The sequence below is a fragment of the Phoca vitulina genome, unplaced genomic scaffold (assembly GCF_004348235.1).
Source record: "Phoca vitulina isolate PV1807 unplaced genomic scaffold, GSC_HSeal_1.0 scaffold19, whole genome shotgun sequence".
NCBI lineage: Eukaryota > Metazoa > Chordata > Mammalia > Carnivora > Phocidae > Phoca > Phoca vitulina.
The window spans coordinates 21,289,338-21,308,993 of record NW_022589722.1 but is presented as its reverse complement, the minus strand read 5'-3'; the positions used below and the strand labels follow the sequence as shown (position 1 = coordinate 21,308,993).

At 47.9% G+C, this 19,656-nt stretch overlaps 1 protein-coding gene across 5 annotated transcripts in view; it reads left to right on the top strand.

Annotated features, from left to right (window-relative positions):
- Positions 1 to 19,656, top strand: part of LARGE1 (LARGE xylosyl- and glucuronyltransferase 1) — a 522,066-nt gene that overhangs the window by 236,910 nt on the left and 265,500 nt on the right. For all 5 annotated transcript variants that reach the window (XM_032416931.1, XM_032416930.1, XM_032416932.1 and 2 more), the window contains one exon: positions 14,929 to 15,011. In XM_032416931.1, the coding sequence (XP_032272822.1) occupies positions 14,929 to 15,011 (83 nt within the window). The remainder of the gene's footprint in view (positions 1 to 14,928; positions 15,012 to 19,656) is intronic.

Sequence of the window (19,656 nt, the reverse complement as noted above, 5' to 3'; positions counted from 1 at the left end):
GGACGCCCAACCGACTAAGCCACCCAGGCGCCCCATCAGTTATGGTTAATTTTTATTTTTAGTTATCTACATTACCTGCTGCTGCTTTATTCCATTTCCTGGCCACATTGTCAGAATGTGAGACTTCACACCTCCCTGAAAACACCTGGCAGACTGTAATATGTTGTTCCTGTGAGGGTGGTTATTATGTTGCTGATACTATACAGTCTGTCACGAGGGAATGGGGGGCTTACTAAGCAGCATAGACTCCATTCTGGAGAAGATCAGTGGTGAACGAGGAGAGCCCCCTGGGTCTAGGAGGATTTCTTGTGGCTTCTCAAGCCTGGTTGAGGTGTGGAGAGGTAGACAGTGGTGGATGGAGCCTGTCCAGTGAGGAATGCACACGTGAGCATATAAAATGTGAAGTAAAGCATTGCCCTAGCAAGAAAGAATGTAGGACATGGTGAGTTGATCAGTCAGGAAGCCCAGAGAACCTGGGCCGGGAAATGGTTGCACTGGATTATCATTCATTCTTTCGTTCAGCGGACAGTTCCTGAGCCTCTGTTACGTGTCTCACACTGTTCGCTATGCTGGGAAATATCAATGAACAAAAAAGAGACAAAACTCCCTTTCTTGTTCTCCCATTGAGGTGGGACGTGGAGAAAGAGATGCTCAAGAAATTGAGAAATTCAAACATCAGGAGGTGTTAAATGCCACGCGTTGGTTCAGCCCTGCCCACATGCCAGGTCCCATCCATTTATTCCTCCACAACCATCGCCAGTGGCCTGAGGTCCTAAACATCTCTCTCTTACATCTTCAGTAGTGCTAACAGACTCCCCTGCTTCTGGCTGGTCTGGAAGGACCCTAATTTGGGGAACTTCCCTTCTTGTCTGGGAGAAGACTTGCTGGCTTTCTTGCAGGTTCTCTGCTCTTTGGTTATGGCCCTGGTGTCCGTTCAGAGTGGGCGACGGAACCCTGCCCACTAGGTGGGAAGGCCCAGGGGGAGGAAGTGTATTTACGTTATTATGACTCAGGCTGACTCAAAGCACTGACTGAGAATCAAGGAGGTGAAAAATGGAAATGAGAAAGGAAAAAAAGCGGGGGGGGGGGGGAAACAAGTGGAGCAGAGGGAGAAGGGGGGGGTGGGGGCTTTCTCTTCCTACCACAGTCTGTTAGACCACAGTCTGTCTCCCCAGTGCTGTTTCCTGAGAGACACATCCTATTTCTAAAGAGGGCTTCTGCCCGGAGCGCCCCACAGAGTAGTGTAGACAAAACAGCTCCTAAAGCTGGGAGACCCGAACCTAAATCCTGGCCCCATGCCCAGCTTAATAACTATGTGGCACTCAGCAACTTACGTCATTTTTCCATATCTTGGTTTCCTCGTCTGTAAATTACCAAGAAAAATCAAGTTCCTGCCTGGTTTGTACTACATCAGTGGTGACCGGATATTAGAGCTGGAGGCAAACTCTAAAAGAGTTGTTATTGGCATTAGATTTCATGGTGAAGTATCAAAATATCCCACCTGACAATGGCTTTGCATCTTATTTCTCTTTATGCCTGAAAAGTCTGGAGGCCTTTTTCAGTAGGGATGTCCGTTTTGGGGACGCGGGCTTCGGTGATGTTTCGCTCAGCTTACTTGCCTGGCATTCCCAAGGTCGTCTCGTCCATGATGACTGCCAGAGCTTTGGTCCTGTCTCCACATTCCAGCTGACAGGAAAGCTGCGGTGTTAAGGTGGGGCACGCCACCTCCCTTTCATAACACGTCTTAGACATATCACAGTCCGTTCCTCTTGGGGCACACTGATGGAAGAACTTCCCTGTAGGACTACCAGGAGCTGCCACCTAGCTGCAAGGGAGCCTGCAAAAGGTCGGTTTTTACTCAAGGAAGCCACGTTCTCTGCTAACAGTTTGGAGCGCTGCTTCTAGAACAGATGTCATGGTTACAGTGAACATTCTTTATCACATGGGCTGTGCCCAAACTTGGTGGTCAATTAGAATTACGTACCAGAAATGCATATTCATGGGACCCACCCTAGACCTACTCATCAAGAATCTCTGGGTGTAAGTTGCAAGAGCATGAGCATTAAAAAAAAAACAACAACAACAAACAGTGCAAGTGATTCTGAGATAGTAGAGATTGTTTGAAAGCCACTGCCTGAAGCCACAACAGAAACAATGGGGTTCTCTTCATGCCCGTTCTCTTTGAGAGATGAAGTAGCAATTTAGGAATTCAGACCTGGGGATTGTTGATTCTTCTAGTAATTTAGTTTTTTGTCTTTTGCACCTGAGAATTAAAGTTTCCTTCCTTTGTTTTTCTTCTCTTTGCCTGTCTTGATAATGTCACTTCCTAGACCCTTGAAGTTAGTTTTGGTAGAATTGTCTGTGCTGAAACCCTGGTCCTGTTCCAAGCCACCACAGATGAATTTGAAAGTCTTGATCTGCTGTAGCTTATTTCGAGGTGGTCTCCTCCGGGGACACCTTGACCTTGAGATGCTGACTTCATACCCATTCCAGTGTAGATACTTTCTCTGTCTCCATCGCTTGGCGTCTTTAAAGATTTTAGTGAAGAAGCCATAGAGGCAAACAAGAAATGTCAGTCAGCGAAGTCACAATAGAAGCCTCCCTTCATCGAGACACTTGGCGATTACAAGTGCCGAAGCCAGTCCTGACGCCCTGTCAGAGCTCAGCACCTCACCACAGAGGATGTTGTCATCCTCCCTCATTGCACTGAAACCTCTCCGGGGTATGACAGGTATTTCTGAAAAGTCTTCTGTAATGATGCCCAGGCTGTCAGCCGAGATATCTGGTGATGGAAACAATGGGCCCTCGCCAGTCCTGGTGCCCTCTTATCGTTCCTAATTATGTGGCCTTCAAAGAGCTGTCCGTTTTTTTGTTTGTTTGTTTGTTTGTTTTAAGATTTTATTATTTATTTATTTGAGAGACAGAATGAGATAGAGAGAGCATGAGAGGGTCAGAGGGAGAAGCAGACTCCCTGCCGAGCAGGGAGCCTGATGTGGGACTCGATCCCGGGACTCCAGGATCATGACTTGAGCCGAAGGCAGTCGCTTAACCAACTGAGCCACCCAGGCGCCCAAAGAGCTGTCCGTTTTATTCTTGCCTTTCTCTGTTGTCAGGGCAGTGCTGTTTCAGCAACGGACTGGTTTCTGCGTGCCATGGAACTTCTGCAGCAGAGTCATCCTCTGTGATTTCTGCTTGGGCCCTCGGCTGTCTGGATAGGTGTACTTTTCTTGCACTTCTGGTTCTGGTCCATTCCAGGAGTCAGCTCTGCTACAGCAGAAAAGTCACTGGAACTGGGGTCCGAATTCCAAACTGGGAGTCTTTACTTTGGCAGTCACTAGTCATATGACCTGGGGTAATTCAGTGACTTTCTTAGAGTCTGTGTCATCATTACAAAAATGAGAATTTATAATCTGCTCTTTCCAATGCAGTTGTGAGGATGAAATGGGCTAGCAGGTGGGAAACCAACTCTGTAGGAGCATCACATAGCCTTACTCTGCACATTCCAGTTCCCTAATGCTGCCTAACAAACACCTAAAATGTTGCAGCTTAAAACAACATGGGTCATTTTATTAGCTCTCATGGTTTCTTTAGGTCAGGGATTTGGGAAGGGCTTTGGTGAGCAGTTGTTGTTTGGGGTCCCTCATACACGTGTCGTTAGTTTGTGGCTGGAGCTGAACAGTGAGGGCTGGAGCTGTGGGCGCTGACGCAGCACCCCTCTTCCCTGTCATAGACTCGGGGCCTCTCCATGTCCGTCTCTGCGGCCAGGTTGGACTTCCCTACACTATGGCGGCCCCAGGGCACTCGGCCGCTTCTCTGGACGCCGAAGACTAAATACAAGTGTTCCAGTGACTGAGGCAGAACAGAAACACTTTTTATGCCCTGGCCTCAGAGTCACATAATGTCACTTCTGCTGATAGTGAAATCTTTTCATTGGAAGAGGCTCAAAAGCTCACCCACTTTCACAGGGAAAAGTACATACCCCATCTCTCAGTGGGAGGAATGTCAGAGAATTGGCGGATGTCCTTGAATACAACAATTGATACTGTTACTGTGGGAGGTCAGGTGAGTGGTGCACTCTTATGTGAGACCACCATTATGGAAGTCTGTCTCTCCTCCATGCTTTGAGCTTCATTTCTTGGTTGTAATGTAATAGTAATAAAAGTTAACATTTACTCAGCCTTTAAAGTGGATCAGACATTGTGCTAAAATTTACATAAAATAATTTACATAAACTATCTCATTCAATCCACACAGCATACTTTCTTCATTTGACACATTAGAAAGCTGCTAAGAAAGTTTCAATAATTATTTCAAAGTCCTACTACCAGAAGAGATGGAGCTCGAATTTAAACCTAAGCAGTTTGCTTCTAGAACCTGTACTTGGGGTGGGGGGGAGGGGAAATGCCTGGGTGGCTCAGTCAGTTAAGTGTCTGCCTTCAGCTCAGGTCGTGATCCCAGGGTCCTGGGATCGAGCCCTGCATCGGGCTCCCTGCTCAGCGGAGAGTCTGCTTCTCCCTCTACCTCTCCCCCTGCTTGTGTATGCGCTCTCTCTCTCAAATAAATAAAATCTTAAAAAAAAAAAAAAAAGGAACCTGTACTTGGAACCATTGCCTTACCACTCTGTGAATTAGAGCGCCCAGGACCCACACCCCCATGAGCTTAGAGCCCCAGTCCTAGTCTGTGCCTGGCAGGTGCCTCATCTCAAAGGCTTCACGGTTACCGGGCACGATGGGGTTCATCTTTCACCTTGGGGGCTACAGCAGCTACGTGGGGGTAGTCATTTCTCAGTAGGTCGAGGCAAGGATGTATCTGTTCTTTTAAAAGAAGTTGTATTTAAAATTGCCTTCCAGACTGTGAGTGTATTTGTTAGCTGAGTACAGATGTACTATTTTGCTTTAGCCATTATGTTTATAAATCTTGACACCTTGTGCCTTCATTTTCTGGGCCCCTAGAACCATAGTATTTTGATCTATTACTTCATTTTAGAGAATTTTATGAAATAACTCAGCAGTGGAGGGGTTTTGCCTGCCACCTCTCATATTCACATGGCTATCGGAAGATAATGCTGTAGCATTTGGATTCACATTTTATTAGCCTCATAGGTTGTCTTCCGGGCTCCTTCAAGGATGTAAGTGTGCTAAAATATCTTCCCTAAATGTCAGGCCCTGGAGTTAGGGAACATTATAGCTGGAAGAAGCCTAGCAGGATTTTCTTCAGTGATTTTGGGAGCCCGTGCTCCTGTAGTGGTTACTTAGGTTACCTCCCCTACCCGAGTCTAGTAGTTATTGATGGCTTCCTACCAAGTTATCCCCCAAACCTAATGACTTCAAATAACAAGCATTTATTTTGTCGTACAGTTTGAGAATCAGGAAATCTGGAAGCAGCCTAGTTGTACGTTGTGTCCTCCTGCGGTTGCAGTTACAGTGTCTGCCAGGGTGGCTGTTGCTGGTAGGCTTGATCTGCTTCGGAGAAGGCACGCTGGTGTGGCCGGGACCTCGGGTCCTTAGGATTGCTTGTGTGTTCTCACACTGCAGCAGCTCGCTGTCCCCGGAGTAAGGTATCCAGCAGAACAAGGCAGAGGCCACAATCTTCTCTATGACCTCGCCTTGGATGTCATACACTGTTAGTTCTGCCAAGCTCTATCGGTCATATAGACCGACCCTCACACAGTGTAGGAGAGGCTCTACCAGGGCTGCAGGGATCGGTGGGGGCAGTCTTGGAGGTGACTACCACACTATGGCCCTGGCTAGGGGTCCCGTCTCCTGCAGCCTCCTGTTTGTGCTTACTCCAAAGGAGTCCTGCCCTCATCTGCTTTCTGTATCGTGCTCTCTTATTATATGTTATTTCTTTTGAAAATGTGCCATTAACAACAACAACAACAAATAAAGATGCAACCTTCTCATTTTAAAGATGATGACGGTAAAGCAGAGCAAAATAAAAAGTCTGTCCTAGTTTTGCACAGTAGCTCCCATGGCCCAAATAATGAATGATTCCAATGGCTCATCTCCTCATTCCTGTGTCTTTTGCCCTCTTGTATGGGAGGATGATGAAGGCAGCCACCAACACTTGACACAGCAGAGCGAGTCGGGCAGCTCTGAAAGCCCTCCTTTCAACCATAAGGGAAAGACTGTCCCAATCCTTACTTGAAGGAGAGTTGGGGTAAGGGCAGAAGGAAAGAAACTGATGCCTGACTTTCAAGAATATTTAAGGCTCAAGGCCTTGAATGTAGAGGCTTCAGCATACTATAAACTCTTATATGAATAGTAATTAATACTACTGATTGCTGATGCCTGTCTTCTAACTTACACGACCCCAGGCTCTGATCCCTTTACGTGAATCATCTCAGTTAATCTGTCCAGCAGACCTTGACAAATTTTTATCCCCCCCCCCCCTTTTTTTAATAGATGAAGAAACTGAGTTCCCAGCAGGTGCTGCTATATCTTGAGAGATGGGGAGGAGTTTGATACGTGAGGTGAAGCACCAGGGCATCCCAAACTGAGAGCACATTATGGAAGCAAGGAAACCTCGTGAATCTTCCAGCTTGATCAGAGCATGAGCACCGTGAAAGAAGGAGGCAGGGTGTTGGTGATCACGTCTGCTTTTACTTTTTGTGCAAGTATCTGGTACCAGACACTGCACTTGTAAATGCGTCAGCTCCTGGACTCAGTCATCGTGAAGTTTTAACTAGGGAAGCCTGAGCTTAGTGAGGCCACATAGCTGAAAAATGTGCGTCTACAGTTATAAATCTCTTTTGTTTTTAATTGTGGTACAACAAAGCCATGTAACCTGAAATTTACTCTCTTAAAAATGAAGTGTACATTTCAGTAGTGGTCAGTATATTCACATTGCTGTGTAACAGATCTCTAGAACGTTTTCATCTTGCAGAATAAACTATACCCGTTAAACAGCAACCCGCTCCCATTTTTCCCTCCCCTCGCCCCAGACCCTGGCAACCACCATTCTACTTCTGTAAATTTGTCTCCTTTAGGTACTTCATATAAGTGGGATCAAACGGTACTTGTCTTTTGGTGACTAGCTTATTTCACTTAGCATGATGTCCTCAAAGTTCACATTGTAGCGTGAGACAGGATTTCCTTCCCTGTTAAGGCTGAATAATATTTCATTGTGTGTCTGGACCACATTTTGTGTACCCATTCATCTGACGGTAGACACCCAGGCTGCTTCCCCCTCTTGGTATTGTGAATAATGCTGCCATGAACATGGGTGTGCGCACCTCTCTTGGAGATCTGCTTTCAGTTCTTTTGGATATATACCTCGAAGTTAGGATAGCTGGATTATATGGTGATTCTGTTTTTAATTATTCCAGGGACCACCATATTCTTTTCCACAGCAGCTGCACCATTTTACACCCCCAGCAACAATGCACAAGGGTGCAGTTTCCCCACATCCCCACCACAGGTTGTAAATCTTAATACATATACTCTTCTGCTTCCTCTGCTAGAGAAGTCGACTGCAGACAGATCACCAGGGACTTTGAAAGAATACATCATGTGGCCATGTCGCACCTCCACGTTTGCCTCCCTGTCCCGTACCACCCCTGGCTTAGGGTGCTGTGAAGTTTCATGTGCAGTCTGCGAAGGCAGGTCCTTGGGGCCGGTGTCTGAAGATGCTGGGGTTTATTGGCAGTGGCTGCCCCAGGGGAGGCGGCTCTCTGCAGCCAGGCGGATCCTGGCCCCCAGGGCAACACGGACCTCACTGAAGGGCATTTGGGCAGCCTGTCACAGCTTCCGCTGTGCTCGGGGGGTTGCACTAGCCCCCTGAGTGTTCTCTCTGCTTCCAGCTTCCTTGCTCCTCTCCCTCCCACCCCTGCACATGCACACAGAGATAATCTGTTCTCAACTGGTAGCTCGAGTGAGTCTTTTAAAATATAAGTCGGAGCATGCCATTTCTCAGCTCTGAACGCTCAAGTGGCTTCTCTCTTCATGCTTCTTGCAAAGGCCCATGCACTCTAGAAGGTCTGCCTTACTCCCCAGCTTTCTCCTTGTGGACTCGTTGCCACACAGCCTGGTCTCCCTCTTTTGCTCCCTGCTTTCCCCAGCACCTACAAGGGAGTCTGGCACAGAGAAGGTGCACCATTGACACTTGCAGAATGGCCACGTGTTTTGGCAACGTGTGCGGGCTTTTTGGGTCAGGGGCATCATCCTGTAGGTAGGAGCGTGGCACGTGCTGTCCGTGGCAGGTCAGTGTGGGCCTGTGTTCAGACAGCCCACCTGCCCCAAATGTGAGTCTTCTCTAGCAGTTAAGCTTCTGCTGACCCACCCTAAAATCAGCCTCACCCCTTTCATCTGTTCTTCACGTAGCATTTGGGTTTCTGACTGCTAAGGGTACTCTGTTGTTTGTCACACAGAGAAGCCCTAAAGCAGGCCAGAAGTATGCAGGGTGGAGAACGCTGGGTGGTTCATTCATGTGTTCTCCGTTTCTTAGGCCTTGACTATGGAGAAGGTGCTCAAAGTCCCCATTCGCGGTGTGGCCCTTCCCTGTTTTCATACTGGCCTACCTCACTGAGCCCCTGGCAGCGTGGATGCCATTACAATCAGGAGGTGTCTACTCTTACTTTTAATTATTTTAATTTTTTTTTATAGATTTATTTTTATTATTTTAGAGCAAGAGCGAGCATGAGCAGGGGGAGGGGCAGAGGGAGAGGATCCCAAGCAGACTCTGTGCTGAGCGCAGAGCCCATTGTGGGGCTCGATCTCACAACCCTGAGATCATGACTGAGCCAAAACCAACAGTCGGATGCTTAAGCGACTGAACCCCCCAGGCATCCCTATTTTTAATTTTTTAATCAAAATATAACTGATACACAATAGGAGGTGTCTACTTTTGTCTTCTACAGGGTTGAGATAATTTTGACTTTTGGGTCCATGGTTTAGTATTTAGAGGAGACAGAACTTGATCACTGACTTCCCAGAAGAGTAGAGATGCCCTGGAGGTTTGTAAGATGAGTTTAGGCAGCTCATCAGCAATACATTGCTTTCATTTTCACAGTTCTGTGTGTGTCTTATTTAACCAGGTAGTACGGGTTTAACAGCAGGACTCTGAATTCAACCCCTCGATTTGCCACCGACTGGCTGAGCCACGGGACGTTGGATGAGAATGTCACCACCCTGTCTGTCTCACTCTTCATCTTGAATTTTGGAAAACGCTGGATATTAGGACTCTACAGGAATCCCGCCTTATCCGTGGTTTCACTTTCCACAGTTACGGTTACCCGTGGTCAGCTGCAGTCTGATCCTCCTGATGATTCATCAGGTCCTTAGTAGCCTGACACTGTGGCAGAATGCCCGCATCCGTCCCCTGACTATAACGCAGCACCTCGGCATTTTATTATCTCCCATCATCACAGGAAGGGTGGGTGAGGTACAGTAAGATACTTTGAGAGAGACCACATTCATGTAACCTGTTACAGTATATGGCTGTAATTGTTTTAATATTAGTTACTGTTGTTAATCTCCTACTGTGCCTAGTTTATAACTTAAACTTTATCATGGGGATGCATCTGTAGGAAAAAAACAAGAGTATATATAGGGTTCAGTAGTGTCCACGGTTTCAGGCGTCCCTTGGGGGTCTTGGAAAGTGTCCCTTGTGTACTACTGTATATAGAAATTCTACCCTCCTCCTTGTCTCCAGGATTCACCAAGGATCAGAGAGGTTAAGTTACTTGCACAAGGTCACCCAGCCAGCCAGAGGCAGAGCTGCAGCCAACACCCAGCTCTGCTGATTGCCACGGTTTTGTTCTTGGCATAGAAAAAGCCTGCATCTTGAGTCCTCCTCCCTTGCCTCATCCTCACCCTGAGAGTCATGAATTCCAGGACCTGGGGACAGTGATGCGTGCTGTCTCTCGTTCTTTTATACAAGTGCAGGAGAAGGTGCTCTCCACTGGAGAGGTACTGGAAACGGATTCTTGGAACACCCCTCATACTCTCTGTGTGATCACAGCTAACATCTGGTTGAGTTTTTACCCAACAGTATTCAAAGCACTTAGCTAGAGCAGTGGTTCTCAAAGTGTGGTCCCTGGACCAGCAGCATCAGCATCACCTGGATGCAGGCTGTCCTCAGGCCCCCATGTCAAACCTCCTGGATCAGAAACTTGGGGGAAGTGTTCCGCCCCCCTCCCCGCCCCCATCCCTTGCTCCGTCTGAACAAGCCCTCCAGGGATCATGGTGCACAGTGAGTTTGAGAGCCACTTGCTCCTCATCCTCAACAACCCCTTGAGGATGCGTAGTGTTATGTCCCTGTTGTGTAGGTTGAGGGAGTTCAAGCACAAAGATGTTGAACAACTTCTCCGTATGCTGTTCAGACATTCGGTAAGCAGCGTCCATTCACTAGGGGCACTTCTTGCACTCTTCGGATGCTCACAGTGACCCAGTGCGGTGCCCGTTCTTATCTCCATTTTATAGACAAGCCAGAGAGGCCCAGGGACATGAAGCGATGCTCCGCGGTCACATAGCAGCAGCTAGCTTTGACATTGCCGCTCAAACCGGATCTCTTCACTCTGGTTGGGTTCTCCCCACAAAGCCACCCCCGCCTCTGTCCCTGGCTGTGTGCTTCTCCCCAGCTGCCTGTCCCCTGGGAGGCCTGCCTCCCCTCCCCTCGTCCCCAACACTTAGGTCTGCCGCTGTCCTCGGAACGCGGGCTGAGCCTGACTTTTCACAGCCCAGACGCTGGTGCTGCAATGGGTTTCCCCTCTCTCCTCGCCGGTAGTGTCCCCGACAGGATGTGCTCACACTCAGTTGTGCCCCAGACAGAGTGCCTTGCAGGGAGTCCCGGGCCCTCTGGGTCCTGCTGCTCCTCGTGTGGCCGGGGGCAGCACAGCTGGGCACAGTACTGATTACTTCTGCCAGGCTCACACCTTGCCTGCCATCCCCCAGAGAATGTTCTTTTCCTGCTTCTGTTGCAGGCTGACAAGCAGAGAGCTACAAATCCCAGCTGGCGCTGAATGTCAGGAGTGACGGTTGCCCTGGTCGAGTCACTGGAGTGCCCTCTCCTCCTGCCCATCTCTGGCATCCTCTTGGTCCAGGTGGCGCAGGCTGCTCTGGCTTGCAAGGACACTGAGCTCGCTGTCAGCGGAGCCTTCCTGGTCTCTGATGGGATTGTCCGGGTAGCGACCGCTACTCCCTCTTCACTTGGCCCTGGGGGACTGATTCACCTTTCTGTCCTCTGAGCACAACACGGGGCCTGGCATATTAGGGACCCCAGAAATGCCTGTGTCAGGCCTGGATCCTTCTTCCAAGTCCTAGAAGTAAACATCACTCACTTGGCCCTAGTTCGACTACGTCATGTCTTCAGGTGCAGCTCGTGGGTGTGTGCTGAGCACCAGGGTCAGGACTGGAGGGAGTGAGCAGGATGCTCTGTGGGCTTCCTTAGAAAGAAGCTGTGGTCCATGTGTCTGAGAACTTTGTCGAGCTGCTTAAAATTTATAAACACAACTTATACATTCTTCAGTGCACTCTGTTGGTACTCTCCTGCCTCGTTTCACCTTCGGGATCAGCAGTTTATCTCTGAATGCCTCAGAGCCACCTCTGCTTCCCTTCCAGCCACCAGGACCGATGCAAGGCTAAGGAAGGGTCACTGGAACTGGTCAGACCCTAGAAGGAAACCGATGGCACACACAGATGAGCTGGGAAGGGTTTGAGGCAGGGCCACACGCGTGGGAGCCAGTGAGGGTGGTGGAGCTCCCTAGAGAGAGTCACTACAACCCCTGGGCCCGTAGGGCACGAGGCGGGTGGCCTTAAGGAGCCCGAGAGAGCCGGATCTCTGGTAGAGGGTTTCTGAAAGGCGCAGGGGATCTGACCTCTCTTTCCACCTGCCATCAGGCCTCCCAGTGACCAAACTCAACCAGAAACCCGAGGCAGTGGGAGCCCAGTTATTCAGTCTGTAAAGTCAGGCGCTCAGGCATGGAGCAAATTACGGGCACCTATTTGGGGCACGGAGCGAATTGGAAGAGTGAGTTTGGAGGAGCAGATAACATCATCACCCCCAACCCCCATCCAAGCTTTGTGACCAGTAAAGGCAAGTATGACATCCACATAAAATATAAGGAGGAATTCTTGTGAGTGGACAGTGGTCACTGAATCTGATATTCAGACCCATCACTCTGATGAGAGGAATGTCCCAGTAGTTGTGGCCGATGGTCGGTCCTCTTTAAGTCACTACATTGAAACACTTGAAACCTGGACTTCGTAGCTTCCAAACCAAGTTATTGTGGTGAGACCATATTTGTGACTCTGCTCTTTCAAGGAGCATTCATCCCTGTCCCCTGTTCACTCCGAACCCCAGCCCCCAACCCATTCTTGGCACTCACTCCTGTCCCCACAAAAAGTTGGGACCATCCAGAACTCCTCCAAGAGCATGTTCACGGCACTCCCGATTTTCTGCATTCCCGGGGAACAGGGCCTGGGCTCCACGGCTCCAGATGATGAATTTATTCATGGTGGCAGGTGTATTGGACGAAACTAAAGAGATTGGAAAATTATGTAAAATGTTTGTGAATGTGCACACTTGTGCTTACATTTAATGGGCCCATTTTCAAAAGCCCCTGAACCCTGAAGCCAAGACAAAGTTTGATATCTGGGAGGCCGCGTGTTTAAATATTTGTGATTCCAAAGAGCCTGATTCAGCTTTTATCCATTCTTGTCCCCTTCCTGGCTATGTCTCCCACGTACAGGCATTTTCCTATTCATTTCCTTCATGATTTAAATGGTGACAGTTGCATTCCGCTTTACAGTCTTTCATGCTGAGTCTTTGGGAGATAATATCCAGAGATAAGCGATGGTGTCTTCATTTTACAGGTGGAGAAATGAAGATATGCATAATATGGTCTAATTTTTTTTTATTTTTAATTAATTTATTTATTTGAGAGAGAGAGAATGAGAGAGAGGGCATGAGATGGGGGAGAGTCAGAGGGAGAAGCAGACTCCCCGCCGAGCAGGGACCCCGATGCGGAACTCGATCCTGGGACCCCAGGATCATGACCTGAGCCGAAGGCAGTCGCTTAACCAACTGAGCCACCCAGGTGCCCCAATATGGTCTAATTTTATGTGAGACGAGGTTGGGTTGGTAGCTCGCAGGTCTCAGTTTCCCCACACGCCCTCTTGCTTCTTTCTGAAAGCTGAATTTCCTCACAACAGCCCTGTGAGCATTGGGGCAGGGTAATTCTCTATTGTGGGGGCTGCCCTGTGCCTCGTAAGGGGTCGAGCAGCATCTCTGGTCCTGCCCACTTGATGTCATAGCCCCGCACATCCCCAGGAGTGACCACCAAAAATGACTCCAGACAGACGTTGTCTGATGTCCTGGGCAGGGCAGGGGGGATGACTTTTGCCTCCTATTGAGAACCACTGGCTTCCAGCAGAGGAATTTTAGATCCTGGCCATCAGAGATTGTGAGTTAATTGGTCTGAGGTGGGGTTGGGGCACAGGGTGTAGTTTAAAAATTTTTCTGGTGTTTCTGGTATGTTATAAGGGTGAAGAATCTCTGCTCCAGAGTTTGAATCCCACCTGTCTAAGCCCGAGTAACTTCCCTTGATGATGTTGTGGGTGGGGTGGTGAAGCAGGCCTGGGAGCCAGAGGTCATTGTCCTGAAAGCCTGTAGGGCAGAGACCAGGATATCAGAACTGCATTTTTCTTCCCTTCCCTTTCCCCCACTTTTTTTTACTTTTTACTTTAAAGTAATTCTAGACTCCTAGGGAGTTGCAAAAGCCTTGCATAGAGTCAACAGAACTGTGTTTTGAACTGCCTGATTAGAATAACGGGGGTCCAGAAGCTGTGCCATGGGAACCAGGGCTGTGAGTAGTTTCATTAGGTATTGGGTGCTGGAGGGAACGTACTTGTTCTGCAGTCCTCCCAGGATAGAGCAAGGTGGGGTGGGTATTAGGAGGCTGGTTTCAAGTCAAGGAAGGCTGCACATGAGTAAAAGATACATCGAGAGGTGTGAACCCTTCATTCTTCGAGCTGTTTTGAGAGGCTGGATGACTTTCTGTATGGGCTGCACTAGACCAGGGCTTCTCAATCTTTGTCAAGTTGCTGAAGCTCAGAGGGTAGCCCAGCCTGAGGGAGCCAGCCCTGCCCGGTAGCCTTGAGTTCTTGCTTGAAGAGATAAGTGACTTTGTATCCTGTAATTCACGTGTAGTACACCGGGGTGCCAAGGGACCTCCCCTTTGGGAAGCTCAGCTCTAGAGATCATCTCTGCTGTGATTGGCAGTGTGCCGAGCACCATATTCTGCTCTTGGTATTATCCCCTTACGTACTCCATGACCTCCATGGCCCTTGTATTACTGTGAGTCACCTGATGCCACCACTTTCCCAGGGTCACCCGGAGCTAAAGGACAGAGCCAGAGGAGATGGGCCATAAGGTTCCCTTTAATTCTGCCAGTCTTCAGTTCTTGGAATGATGTCCCAGCTGGGGCCCTTTTTATAGATGTACCCTTATAGACGTTCATTGGTCTCTTGGCCCAGTCAGGCACCCCTAATCTGAGACAATGTTCTTGCAAGAGCAAGAACATTTCCCACCTCTGAGCCATTGCTTCTCAGTCCAAGATCCCTGACTATCAGTTCTTCCTTTCGGGATGTATTTCTTTCATCTCTCTTGTCACCAGTTGTCACGGTCTCCCAGCGTGGGGGTAGGAGACTCACCGTTTGCCTGTTTGAGCCGATCGCCCTTTCTCTCGTCCCCAAAATGTAATTGCAAAGAACCTTAATGTTTTCCAAATGATGATAGCTCCATAAACCGATTAAAAGGGCCTTAATAAAACCATCTCAAGTTATTTTCCACAGCTGCAAACTATGCCCTTTGTTTTCTAATGATCCCCACAAGAGATCAGGGTGATTTTTCTTTCCCACGTGGTCTGAAGCACCAAGAAGGCCCTCTTCCATCTGTCTGACCGCTTGCCCTGTGTTCTTTGCTTCCCAGACAATCCACGTTGCCATCGTCTGTGCCGGGTATAATGCCAGCCGCGACGTTGTCACCTTGGTCAAGTCCGTTCTCTTTCACAGGTAAGCGCTCCCGCGGTACCCTGCGGGCTGGTGCGTGTGACTCGTGCGTGTGGCTCGTGCGTGTGACTCGTGCGTGTGACTCGTGCGTGTGGCCCGTGCGTGTGGCCCCTGCGTGTGGCTCGTGCGTGTGGCTCGTGCGTGTGGCTCGTGCGTGTGACCGCCAGCCTGCACGCTTCCTCAGGGGAGGGGTACAGAAGAGCAACATTTCTCGTCAGTCATTGAAGCTGCCGTGAAAATGTGATTTTTGTCTGAAACCCTGGGGAGATTATTGTGTTAATGATGTTTAACAGGAGCAATGAGGTGCAGTCCCACAACGTTTAGGATTGTAGCTCTTAGACCTAAGGGGACCCATCAGGGACACTCCAAATTTGAGGCTTCCGTTTCTTCTTTGGCCTTCCCTTGCCTGACAGTCACCAGACCCCTCTGTGTACACGCCCCTGTTGATAGGTTGTGTGATGGACTGAGCAGTGTCCCCGTAAGATTGATCTGTTGGAGCCCTCGCCCCTAGTAACTCAGAATGCGAACTGTATTTGGAGATTGGCCTTTAAAGAGGTAATTCAGTTAAATTGAGGCAATATGAATGGACTGTAGTCTAATATGACTGGTGTCCTGATAAGGAGGGAAGATTGGGAGACAGCCTCCCACAGAGCAGAAACCATCTCCAAGCCCAGGAGGGAGGCCTCAGGAGAACCCAACCCTGCAGGCACCTGATCTCAGACTTCAGCCGCCAGAACCACAGAAACTAAGTTTCTGTTGTTTAAGCACCCCCAGTGTGTGGTATTTTGTTAGGACAGCTCTAGCAAACTCATAGAGGTTGCTTACTCTATTCCAACGTAGCCTGTCCCACGTCTGGGCGTTTCTAACCATCAGAAAGTCCTGTCTTATATTAAACCAAAGTTTTCCAACCCATAGCTGCTGTCTGTGGGTCCTAGTGGATCCCCATGGAAACGGCCCTACAAACGATGGGGTCCTTTTCCACCTGGAAGTGATCCTGCCTCTCCCGAGTCATCTCGTCCAAGTTAAACTCCTGCCACTTGCTTGTACTTTTTAACAGGGACTTTCTTCTGTTTTCACTGTTCAGCTTGATGGATATCTAGACTTACTGACGGTGTATCCAGAATTGAATCTGTAGTTCCAGCCAGTGTCCTTGGCTCTGTTCTAACATTCTTACCGAGGGTTTAGATGAAGCTTATCCGTAGCTGTAGCCAAGATCCAGAAGGTTCTGAGCAGTAGGAACAGTGGTGAAAAGCTCTTCGAGCTCAACAAAACAAAGATCAATGTGAAGTTAATGCCCAGATCTGGCGGTCAGTGGCCGAAGCAGAGATGGGAGGCGTGATGGGCACCTGAGACTGGCATGCCATGCAAGAAACTGACCGTTGGTTCCACTTTCTCTCTCAGACCCCCACCCAGCCCCTCTGTGATGCACGTGGGGGTCTCCCTCTTCATAGTTTTAATTCCATCCCCATCCCTTTCTCTTCATCGCTACTGCACCTGGCACAGTTGAGGTCTGCGTGTTCTCTCTCCTGCACTTGGCCTTCCAGTCCCCACAGAGCCAGCCTCTAAGGCCAGGTGATATTTCAGAAAGGCAAATCTGCTATCTTCAAACCTTTCATTGGCTTCTTGTCTTGGAGGGGAGAGAATCGAGCCTCTTTACCATCAGGTTAGAGACCACACAGACCATCAGGGCCTGCTGTTACTCTCAGCACGTTTCCTCTCTCTTCCCCTTGCTGGGGCTTTACTCTCCAGCAACATTGACCTGCTCATAGCTTTCACCCTCTCGCAGGTGTGCCCTGCCTGTTGTCGTCCCCATGCTGCGCTGTTTGTCCCTTTCTCACCTCCTCCCTCCTCTTTCCCCTTGCAACTTTGCAAACTCCTTATCTTCTAACAGGAGGCCCACCAGTACCGGTCAGTCTGGGCTAGGGCTCTGCCTTCTCCTAGCCCACAATACCCTGTGCATCTTTCTATCACTGTACTTAGTACATTGTCTTTTATTTATTCACGGTGTGTCTTTTGTAGTAGAATATGGGACTTCTGGGGACAGAAACCATGCCTTATATTTCTGGATTCTCTGTATCTTAGGGAAGGACTTCACAAGTTAGATGCTCAGTCAATGTTTACTTGTTTAACTAGTAAATCTGGGAAACTTCATTAATAAATAACCTGAAGATCTATTTATTCAACCAGTTAACTAATAGATCTAGCTCACACCTGGTTTGATGACATGCTCATGCCACTTTATACTGAGTGACTTTCAGCAGGTCATTTTAACCCTTTAGGCTTTAGTACTTAGGTCACTTAACTTTTGCTGTGAATCCGTGCACCCCAGAATTTATTAGGTTGAAGACAAAATTTATTAGCTCAGTTGTACTGAACCACCCGGTGGGTCTTTTCCTGGGTGCCCTGCTCTGCTTATAGTCAGCAAGCAGATCTGCTCCCCACCCAGGAGTGGGGGGATTCCCTGCCTCCCCCCACCCAACGCCAGAGTGGGGAAAGGGGAGAAATGAGTAACCACCAAGTAGAGAACACTGTTGGCTAGTGGTAGGGGCTCTCCGTTCCCTCCTCTTAGCCTGTGCAGTTGGCATTGGGATTTCAGCTGCACGTCTCAGAAGGAAATGGTAATACCAAATAAAGAATAACCAAGCAGAGCTCAACCTCACATCTTTGACATAAGATGAGAAGCCCTTTGTATACCACCATCGCCCCTGTGCCATTTTTGAGACTCCTTATGGTTCTGCAGCCTTCATCTGCTGCTTGAAACCAGACATTTTGTCTTCTAAGCACTGAATTAGAGGAGTGGTTCTCAACCTTTTTGTGTTTATTTCTTGTTACCACGAAAGAACTTGATCCCTCCCTGGTTGGGGGGGGGCGCCCCCTTTTTAGAAAAGAGTATTTGCATGATTACAGATAGTCACTTGTGCTGTTTCTCAATTATGGCAAATTTTAAAGCCATAAAAACGTTCGGTGTTGTTGGGCATAAATATTGCTGTTGCTTTAGCTACAAATCAAATAATTCCAGTAGTCGCTGAAACCCTGAGGAACCCTATTGAGTGTCAACTTTTACTCCTACAGTCACTGTGTAGCAGAAAGATGTTACATTTAAAAATAGCAGATTTATAATTGGCCCCTGATGGCATGCCATGCCTTTGTGGTGACATGGGGAGTTGAGAAGAAAGCAAATTCTTAGTATGCATTAGGAAAATTCTGCACGCCACGTCAGTGACTACTTGATCTTGGTTCAGATGACCACTTCAGTCCCTCCCATCCTTGAAATTCGACAAATGAGAATGTGAATTGATGTGCTGGTGATAATGACTTGAGATATCAAGACAAAAGGACTTTTGAAAGACTTTTCGCTCAGAAAGTCCGGCTATAAATAGCTTCATTGCTTCCGAGGCATGTTATGGGGATTAACCAATACATAATTATAAAATGCTTTGGCAAATGAAGTACCTTTCTAATGTTAATAATAATATAATAATAGTGGTAGGATGCTTCTTTCGGCTTTCACTGTTAATTACAGCAATTAGATTTATTTTCCAGACAGGATTTTCAGCAAATTTTCATTTAAGGCTGCTTTGTTACATCCAATCCATTTTACTTCTGCAGTATGCCTGGTGACAGTGGGCATGCTCTAGTTTAAAAGATCGTAAAAGAGTGATACCCAGGCACTCTTACATACTCCTACCAGAGCTTCAAATTGCTATAATCTTTTGGGAAAGAAATTTTATGGTGTTAATGCCCAAGACCCTGACCCCATATGACTACTTCAGGGACTCTGTCTTCAAAGGATAATCCTGACTACCAAAAACGCTTTTATGACATAACTGTTTATAATCCTAAAAATTTGAATAATAGTTAGAAAACAATAAGACTAAATAGCGGAACACCCTTTTGTAGTAATGGGGACAAATTATATATATTTTTTTTTTTTTTTTTAAAGATTTTATTTATTTAATTGACAGGGAGAGAGAGAGAGAGACAGAGTGAGAGGGAACACAAGCAGGGGGAGTGGGAGAGGAAGAAGCAGGCTTCCGGCCGAGCAGGGAGCCCGATGCAGGGCTCGATCCCAGGACCCTGGGATCATGACCTGAGCTGAAGGCAGTCGCTTAACCAACTGAGCCACCCAGGCGCCCCAGGGGACAAATTATATTTTATATTTTATGATGTAAGTGACAACACAGTTCAAAATATGTGCATAATATTATTCCACTGCGTAAGGACAAGCCATGGTCAAAATACCGGTCGCGGAAAGACTGGCAGAGGCCATGTTTAGAAATGGAGTTCTTTGTGTTGTGTTTGGAGAAGGAGAAATAAAGGTGATCTTGCTTTTGTCCCCTCTTTACATGTATTTTTGGTCATCTCATTATGCAACCTCTGTAATAAAGAAAAAGGGTAGATGAGAAAAAGTAAATACAAAATACGTGTGAAAGAGAGTTTACCTAGCAGAAAAAAGCACATTATGTTCCTGTGTCACCTAGGTGGAAGGGTGTTTAAAGAAAAATTGGGGGACAGAACTCCAACTCCATTTGCAGATAAACTGGGAAGTATAGCGGCTTTTCAAGGAAACCGAGCTTTTAGTGAGCAGAGGAAGAAAAAAATTACTTAGCAGTTAGGTGTTTACCTCCTGGGCAGGAAGGTGGGCCAG